The sequence below is a fragment of the Marmota monax genome, unplaced genomic scaffold (genome assembly GCF_021218885.2).
Source record: "Marmota monax isolate L192 unplaced genomic scaffold, Marmota_monax_Labrador192_F-V1.1 WCK01_AAM20220418_F8-fsc00258, whole genome shotgun sequence".
In the NCBI taxonomy this organism is placed as follows: Eukaryota; Metazoa; Chordata; class Mammalia; order Rodentia; family Sciuridae; genus Marmota; species Marmota monax.
The window spans coordinates 1,342,174-1,351,452 of NW_026692172.1; the positions used below are offsets into that span (position 1 = coordinate 1,342,174).

Sequence of the window (9,279 nt, forward strand, 5' to 3'; positions counted from 1 at the left end):
CACATAAAAAACTTTCCATTTAAACAGATATATATGTATACACACAGTATTGTTAACTATAGTCTCCATGTTATACAATACATCCACAAACATATTAATTTTGTAATTGAAAATTTATACCCTTTGACCAACATATATAAATATGTTATATATATATATATATATATATATATATATATATAGTTTAAATATATATATATATATTTTTTTTTCTTTGTATAGGATTTTTCTTTTTTATAAAAATGTGCCAGACAATAATTAACTTGTTTTCTTTCACTTGCAGCTCTGCCTGTTTCTCACTTAGCTTTCAACACATATCTGAAAATGTCCCAGAAAACTAATTGTCCAAGTTAATCATCGTGGAAAGTGGGTGACCCATTGTACACAAATACAAACCTTTCTTCTGCGTGAGCCAAAAAAGAAAAGCAGCCTGCCAAACACCTGTAAAAAGATGGCTATCATCATATGGGAATTTGAAGATCTGTTATATGGCACAGTCATGATCCAAATGGGAAAAAAACAACTGTCATGATGTCCTAGGAGGCTTTACAATAAACAACAGAAGAAAATTATAACGGTTTTCCATCTGTGCTTGCAAACTAGACTTCCATGTAGTTACTCCAGATAAATCCAAGGAAATTGTGCAGATAATTCTTTGAAAAGTCCCCAAATCATACATAGAGGCTAACATATGTGGCAAAAAGAAAATTATTTTATGCTGTTTCTTCAACCCATTTACAATCCATATTTTAGAAAGAACAGGATTTAATCAATTGTGAATTTAGGTTTTAAATCACCATCAAACAAAACAGTTTCTCCAGAAAGAATCATGCTTGCTAATGACACATGTAACAGGACAAATGGAGACAACACAGATTTTCGGTACTTCATCTATGCAGTGACATACACTGTCATTCTTGTGCCAGGTCTTATAGGGAACATATTAGCCTTGTGGGTATTTTATGGTTATATGAAAGAAACAAAACGGGCTGTAATATTTATGATAAACTTAGCCATTGCTGACCTATTACAAGTTCTTTCCCTACCACTGAGGATATTTTATTACTTGAACCATGACTGGCCATTTGGACCTGGCCTCTGTATGTTCTGTTTCTACCTAAAGTATGTCAATATGTATGCGAGCATCTACTTCTTGGTTTGCATCAGTGTGCGAAGATTTTGGTTTCTCATGTACCCATTTCGCTTTAATGACTGCAAACAGAAATATGACTTATATATCAGTATTGCTGGCTGGCTAATCATCTGCCTTGCCTGTCTACTATTCCCACTCCTCAGAACCAGTGATGACACCCCAGGCAACAGAACCAAATGTTTCGTGGACCTTCCTACCAGGAATGTCAATCTGGCCCAGTCTGTTGCCATGATGACTGTTGGAGAATTGGTTGGGTTTATTACTCCTCTTCTGATTGTCCTGTATTGTTCCTGGAAGACAGCTTTATCACTGCAAGATAAGTATCCTGTTGCTCAAGACCTTGGAGAGAAAAAGAAAGCCTTGAAGATGATTCTAACTTGTGCAGGGGTATTTCTAATTTGCTTTGCACCTTATCACTTCAGTTTTCCTTTAGATTTCCTGGTCAAGTCCAATGAAATTAAAAGCTGCCTAGCCAGAAGAGTGATTTTAATTTTTCATTCTGTGGCTTTGTGTCTTGCTAGTCTAAATTCCTGCCTTGACCCAGTCATATACTATTTCACCACTAATGAGTTCAGAAGACGTCTTTCAAGACAAGATTTACATGATAGCATCCAACTCCATACAAAATCCTTTGTGAGTAACCATACCAATTCTACCATAGCAACTGAATTATGCTAAATAACAAATGGAATGAGGCCTGGAGAGCAAGTACATCAGAATGCATTTGCAATTCCCCAAGCTACAGGGAAGTACTCACAGGAAGCATTCATAACTTTTCAGTTGTATTCTCTTACCTGTATGGGGAATTCACATTTTCATGTAGTAACTATTTGCAGCATTACGTTCCACAATCATTGATGTTGACCTGTCCATGTAGTAATTTCCCATCAGGTCTTTAAGACTGAAACTAAACTATAAAATTTTAATGACATTCTGTACATATATGCTCTCATCTAGAGTCAATGACTTAGATAAAGTCCTAATCTCATTGAACCTAAGTTGCAATGAGATTACTAGCTTGGGGCTACCTTAAACACCTGAGATTATTACTACAAATATTGAGTCTCTATATTCAGAGGAAGTGCAGTTATCTATTTATAATAGTAATCACATTTTACATTCCAACAACATAATTTTGGTTGTATTTTAAATAGGGTGGATATATTACTCTGTGTAAACAAAATTTTATAAACATTGACTCGCTTTTATCTTCCATGTGTGTGATTGGATTCCAAGGTTTAAAGACACAAATAGCTATTTTCTTCATTCAATGTCAACTTGAAACATCATTTGTTACATCTCTTCAGTGAATCAAAATCTGAACTCAGGACTCTGGTATGTTTTAACTAATAACAACCACATCTACATAAAATAACTCTTTGTGATTGTATATGATGCCACCTTGAATCTATCCAGGGCAGATAGTTTGCCAAAGACAATCCAAGGTGACCCAAATGACCTATAGGCCCAGGAGAAAGCAGAAAGGAACTAATCACAGTTCCGTCTCTCAAACTATTTCCAATGAACATCTCTGGAAATGTATGAAGATGCACAATAGAGGGAATCTTCATCATGTTTCTAGAGTTACATTGAGGTAACTCTGATAGTTAACTGCACTTACTGATCATATGGAAGAAATAGGGCACTAATTAATCACTAAGTTTAGGCTAGAATGGAAAGATGAAACAAAGTTAACTATGCCTCTTAAAAACATCATCACATTATGTTTTTTATTCCAGGCTAGGTGTTATCTGTAAATCCACCTACACAAGCCAGAGTAGAGTTTGGAGGCAGTCATGTGGATCATTTTTCTTGTTCAGCTTTGCCCCAGCCATATCAATCTGAAAGCCTGCACAGCTCACATCCCAGCAACTGGGGAAGGCAATTCTTTCACCTGTTGAAAAAAGTGTGGAAGATAATTTTGGCATCTTTGGACACACCTTACAATTGCTTTGTCTGTTACCTGTTTGGTACTATTATGGAGGACAAACCTAGGATATGAGTAGTAATTAAACCTGAGGTCATAAATATTAGCATGTTTTACAACATGATTTAGCAAAAAGCTCTAACTTTAAAAAAATGTTCTATCTAAAATTGGTGTCCTGTAATGAAGACACATTCTACTTTTCATCAAGAAAGGATGCAGAATCCAAGCAATGGTTTTAACATATATAGAGGAAGGTTTAGTTTTAGGCACATAGTTATGATACTAATATGTTTATGGGAAAAGCTGGTGAAATCGAAATGAATTCTAAAAGCTAAGATTAACAGGACATTTTATAAAGTTTTCCTCTGGGCAATTGTTTATTTGACTTGTACTTTGATATAAAAATAATACCATATTAGAAAGATGACTCTGTGCTGCTAGTAATAGTGTATCTGTGTATCTTCTAATAATTCATCATAAGGTACATGTTTTGATGTATTAAATGAGTGTTAAAATTTAAGAAGAGTAACTGTAACTGGTGTATGTTTGCTTCAAAGTGATTTGTGTTTGAGTATAATTTAATGTTGTAATAAGATTCCAAGTAATCATTATGTGGAATTGTGAAACAACTGTAGGTACTTGTGATGGGAGGATTCTGTCTAAATTCTGTGCTTACTATTTCCTAGATTTACATGAATTACACTTCTTAGGATCACATGGGGATACTATTGATTTAATTTTATTAACATTGATTTCATTTTAAACATTTTCTCTTGAAGGGGAGAAGAAACATTTCTAGGAGTTTATTGACATTCTTGGAGGTTTGATTGAAGGCAGAATCCATTTGTTAGGCAGCCCATTTATATCATTAAATAGAAGACAAGTGCCCAGTGTTCTTAGGTTACTTAATGAAGACCACCTCTTCTATAAGGCCTACTCATCTAGGTTTGCATCAGTTCTCTGATTTCCTTTGTTCACCCCACACATACATACACACCTCATCAATACATTTTATCTTCTTCCCCATTCCCATGCTCTTCTAGGCAATAATCTGATCAACTCATTCATACTATGGTGCTAATGACTAATGTTAGCTTAATATTTGTCCATGGATATAAGAATTCCAGACTGTATGACTAGGCATTATTATAAAGTGGTGAATTTCAGTGGAGGGATTGCAAACACTGAAGCAGACAGACTGGAATGAAAGTGGGTCATATAGCAGTGCTTTTCAGATTACATATAGTAAGTGACCAACTACATTGCTGGCCATTAGGGGGCTGCTAAATTCTAAGAAACATATTCATAAATGTGGCCATCAGTTTCTCAGATCTCTGTTTTTTTTTTTCTTTTTGCCTCGTTCCCTCCCAACTGTGGACCCAATTTCCAGGGGAAAATCCAAACTAGGAAAGAAGTCTTGATGTGGCTATTATGCAGGTAGTTGTCTCCTCCTGGAGATTCCCCGTTCTTTGGAGAATCTTCCCTTCAGTTCTCTCACTTAGCTCTCTGGATTTTATGTAATGGGGGTACAAATAGTAAACACTCACCTATGGTAACATACAATTCAAGGTCAATGGTCTCACATTTCCTATGTAAAATTGTTTAAAGTATAATTTCAAAATGCAAGCATAATGATTCCAATACTTTTCAATATGAAGTGATTTTAATGTTATTATTATTGTCTTTATTGTTATTGTTATTATTATACTCAAATGGGTTATGTGTTTTCATTGTCCCTCATTAAGCAGAAAATTCCTTCAATGGGCAATTCCATGAAGAAGAGCCATCTGCCCCAGGAACAACAGACCAGACTCTCTTGGCCTGAAAGGGTGCATTGGTGGACTCTTGTGCAACCTTTTTATCTCACTTTTTGTTTTGACTCCCAAGATACTGTGAAATGTTGCACTTGGAGTTTATTTGCAGCTATAATTTATAATACACCTTTTAATAATAAAGATTGTTTATGTGGTTATATTTTCTGCCTCTAGAAGTCATTGTGTATTCAATTTAGCCTCTTTTTTTAGTAAACCAATAGACTTGAGTGTATTAGTGTTCTCACGCATGTGGATACACATGAATAAAAGAGACTGAGACTCTCCTTTTCTTTTTTCCTCTGTTGTAGAGGTATATTCAGTTCTCAAAGAGAAAGGTGAGCCACTTCCTTCACCCTATTATATTCTGTTCCCCTCTCCTCCCACAGATAGACATTTTACTATCTAAATTATTTCTCACCCTATCTGTGGGCTACTTAAAACCCTTTCTTTTCAATAAGAGGGCAGAGGGAATGTTTTCTTTTTATTCTTAAGGTTTATATGACATGGCAGTCTCTGTTTGTTCTTGTGGAATGGCAAGGAAAAATCCATCCTCTATCGTCCCCCTCTGCCCTTCTTAAAGAAGATATACTTCAACAACAACAACAACAACAACAACAAAATCAAGTCAGGAAAAACCTTTAGTCTTCTTCTCAGCCTAGCTCTTTTTTCCTCCTTGAGCAGTTCCTTACTCATCTCATCTATGTCCCTAGTGCTTTCAGGAAGTTGAGTTATATTCTGTTATAACCAAGTTATTAGAAAATACACATTTTGGCTCTCTCAGAAAGTCTTTCCCTGGAAATGGTAAAGTTTTTCCAAATGAGGAATTTCTGATGTTCTGGTAGACCTGAATAAAATAATAAAATTATAAATGTATAATTTCCCCCATGCTTCAAATGGCCTCAAGTCATATAGAGAACTCTTCTGTGCCCCTTGAAGCCAGCTCACAAATAACTCCATTGCTTTCAATGGAGTGGTGGTGGTTGTGGAGAGGAAGTGAGAGATAAACTTTTGAGTAAATGTAGCTGTTTTAACTTACTTATTCCTTAATTTGTAAAGAATGAAGTGAGTGAGTGTGTGTGTGTGTGTGTGTGTGTGTGTGTAGCAGAAGGTGGGAGAAGAATGAACTTTACAAAAAATGTCCTCAACAGAACTTTTCAGCCATATCCACTACTTGATTTTACCACCACCACTTATATTATTGATAAAATTCTCTTCATCTAACTCTCTATGCACATCTTCTGATGCATCCATAGCCTTACATATGCCTTCTTTTATCTCTTCAAAGAAAATAATGCAACTGTTCCATGGAAAGGATGGTCATTAGGCCCACCTCCAGTGTCTTCTTTTATAGGAACTTCTAAATTTTTGTTTTTGTTTTTTTGAAAACCTGGGATTGAACTCAGGGGCACTCAACCACTGAACCACATCCCCAGCCCTATTTTGTATTTTATTTAGAGACAGGATATCACTAAGTTGCGTAGCACCTTGCTGTTGCTGAGGCTGGCTTGGAACTCGTGATCCTCCCATCTCAGCCTCCCAAGCTGCTGGGATTACAGGCATGCACCACCCCACCCAGCGGAACTCCTAAAATTTGATTCCGGCCTATAATGATGAGATTTGAGGGAGCTTTTCTAAAACATATTGAATATCTGAAAATTATAGGAAGACTGATAGCACTCATACTATTCATGTGCTAATAAAATAAGAAGACAAAAATAAAAATAGTTCAAAGAAATGATAGTACAAGTTATGTACTCAAGGAATGAAAGCATAAAGGACATAGTCTTACTAAAAACTGACCACACCACCTTTGCATAAAGTAAAACATTTAATACTGACTTTAAAATTGTCTAATCTCACAAGTTTAACTTTTTCACTGACACATATTTAAAGAAAAATGATACACAGTACATTCTACTATGGAAAAGTTCAAACATATTCAAAGAGGAGCAATTAATATAATAAAGTCCTAGTATTCAACTCCAGACAATATCAGTGCATGACAAACTTTCTCTGTTGTATGCAAGCTTTGACTCCTGTATCCTAGATTAAAATATATTCAAACATTATCTAATTTTATTTGTAAATATTTTAGTAAGTTATAGTGCTATTTCTATGAACCATTCAGTGTATGGTCAAAAGGTAATGAGAAATAAAAAACTGATTTTAAATGCTCTACAATGATGTCAAACACTAAATTCCAACAAGTAAAATTCCCTTTTGATCAATCTGAACAAGTTCCAACTCAGATACAAATATTCATTAATATAACTCCATTTCCTTTAGGTGAACCCTTTTCTACTTCACAGGAGTGATGGAGACTAGCACTGAATTCTGTTCAGTGATTACTGGGTCCAAATTTATTATAGATTTTTCTGGGAAGGAATTGACTCTAATAAATTCAGTTCCACTAAATGTAAAAATATCAATGGTGACAAACTGCCTTTTCATTTTAGTTAAAAATTATTCACAAAACAATACTGAGAATAGTATTAGAATGTGTCTATGTAAATGTATATCCTCTAATATTTTTGAAATCTATGCCATAGTTATGTGAACTCTGTGACTATTACTTAGAGTTAGGTGGCTAAAGTTCTCTAAATTTTACCTCCCTCAGGCACAGCACATATTCATATTTTGTATCTGTCCTGATAAGAAAAGAATAGTTAGACTATGAGTTCAGCTGTTGTTAATAGAACTGTGACTTAAACTATATAGAAACACATTTTTTTTTCTTTTTCATGTAGAAGTCTAAGCCAGTATGGTAGCTTTTATTTTTCATGATGTTAAAAGATCCAGGCTCTTGTCTTATAACACCAATATTTTTTAAATATGTATTTTTATTCTAATTAGTTTTATGTGATAGTAGAATGTATTTCGACATATTATACATATATAGCGTATAACTTCTCATTCTTCAGGTTGGACATGATGTGGAATTGTACATGATGTACAACCAATGTGTAATCATATATGCACATAGGATAGTAATGCCCAATTCGTTCTACTATCCTTCATATCCCCACACCCCTCCCTTCCTTTCCTTCATTTCTCTTTGTCTAATCCAAAATACTTCTGTTCTTTCCTACCCTCCCCTTATTGTGAATTAGCATCTGCATATCAGAGAAAACATTTGGCCTTTGGTGTTTGGGAATTGGCTTATTTCACTTAGCATTGTATTTTCCAGTCCTACCCATTTACCAGCAAATGACATAATTTCATTTTACTTTATGGTTGAGAAATATTCCATTGTGTATAAATACCGCAGTTTCTTTCTCCATTCATCTGTTGAAGGGCACCTACATTGGTTCCATAGTTTAGTTATTGTGAACTGAGCTGCTATAAACATTGATGTGGCCACATCACTGTAGTATGTTGATTTTAAGTCCTTTGGGTATATATCAAGGAGTGGGATAGCTGGGTCAAATGGTAGTTCTGTTCCAGGTTTTCTGAGGAATCTCCAAACTGCTTTCCATATTGGCTGCACCAATTTGCAGTCTCACCAGCAATGTATGAGTGTACCTTTTTCCTTGGTTGCTTTCTTTGCACCTAAATGGTACAAGATATTGTTTTGAAAAAGTTTAATTGTAAGGTCAGTAGGTTCACATAACTCCAGCATATTGGATTCTTAGTTCTTACATAAGCAACTGAAGGCCAATGGAAATAGCAAAATGAAACTTAATGATCAGAAACTGACAACTAACAACCAACTAGGGACGTTTCACCCAAATAAGGCAAATGCCTTAGTTTAAGTTGCAAGCAGGCAATCAAATGATTTCTTAATTTGATTCTGCATGTAACCTATAAAACCTTGATTCTCACACAGCTTGGAAGAGGTTTCTAAATCTCTTCTTATTCTTGTTCTGAGGGCGACCCAATTTATGAACCATCCTTTGCTCAATTAAATTTAAATTTAACTTGTCTAAATTTTTCTTTTAGTGATATCTTATCACATTAATGTTATTGAAATGGGGGAGTGCAGGTATGTATCTTCCCTAAAGTTGATGACTGGATATTGGGAATATCCTCCTGCATGCAACTCACTGGCTTGAAATTGATGACATGGCCCCACCAAGCTGCCAGGAAGTAAAGAATTTGCAGTCATTATTCCAGGTGGGCACTTGTTAAATTAAGAATTGAACAATCTTTTTTTTTTATTGAAGAAGTGGAAAATACATATGGAGGAACAATGTGTATTCTCTTTTATTCTAGGGATTCAAGGGTTATAGGGATGCCATTTGTCCTAAACATTTCATCTATACCACAAACCCCAGCCGTCCTTTGTATACTCATCTCATTTTGTACAATCTCTACTTCCCTGAAATGGTGCAGCACCTTCTCTTCCACCTTGGGTTATCTAACACACCCCATGACACAAACATCTA

The 9,279-nt window shown here is 35.2% G+C and overlaps 1 protein-coding gene across 5 annotated transcripts in view; it reads left to right on the forward strand.

The window, feature by feature from the left end:
* Gpr174 (G protein-coupled receptor 174) overlaps positions 1–5,054 on the forward strand; it is a 35,064-nt gene extending 30,010 nt beyond the window's left edge. For 3 of the 5 annotated variants that reach the window (XM_046421727.2, XM_046421709.2, XM_046421736.2), the window contains one exon: positions 284–5,054. In XM_046421727.2, coding sequence (XP_046277683.1) covers positions 830–1,831 — 1,002 coding nt within the window. In that variant the 5' untranslated portion in view covers positions 284–829 and the 3' untranslated portion in view covers positions 1,832–5,054. The remainder of the gene's footprint in view (positions 1–283) is intronic. The other 2 variants (XR_009224840.1, XM_046421754.2) reach the window with 2 other exon arrangements.
* The last annotated feature ends 4,225 nt before the right edge of the window (positions 5,055–9,279 follow it).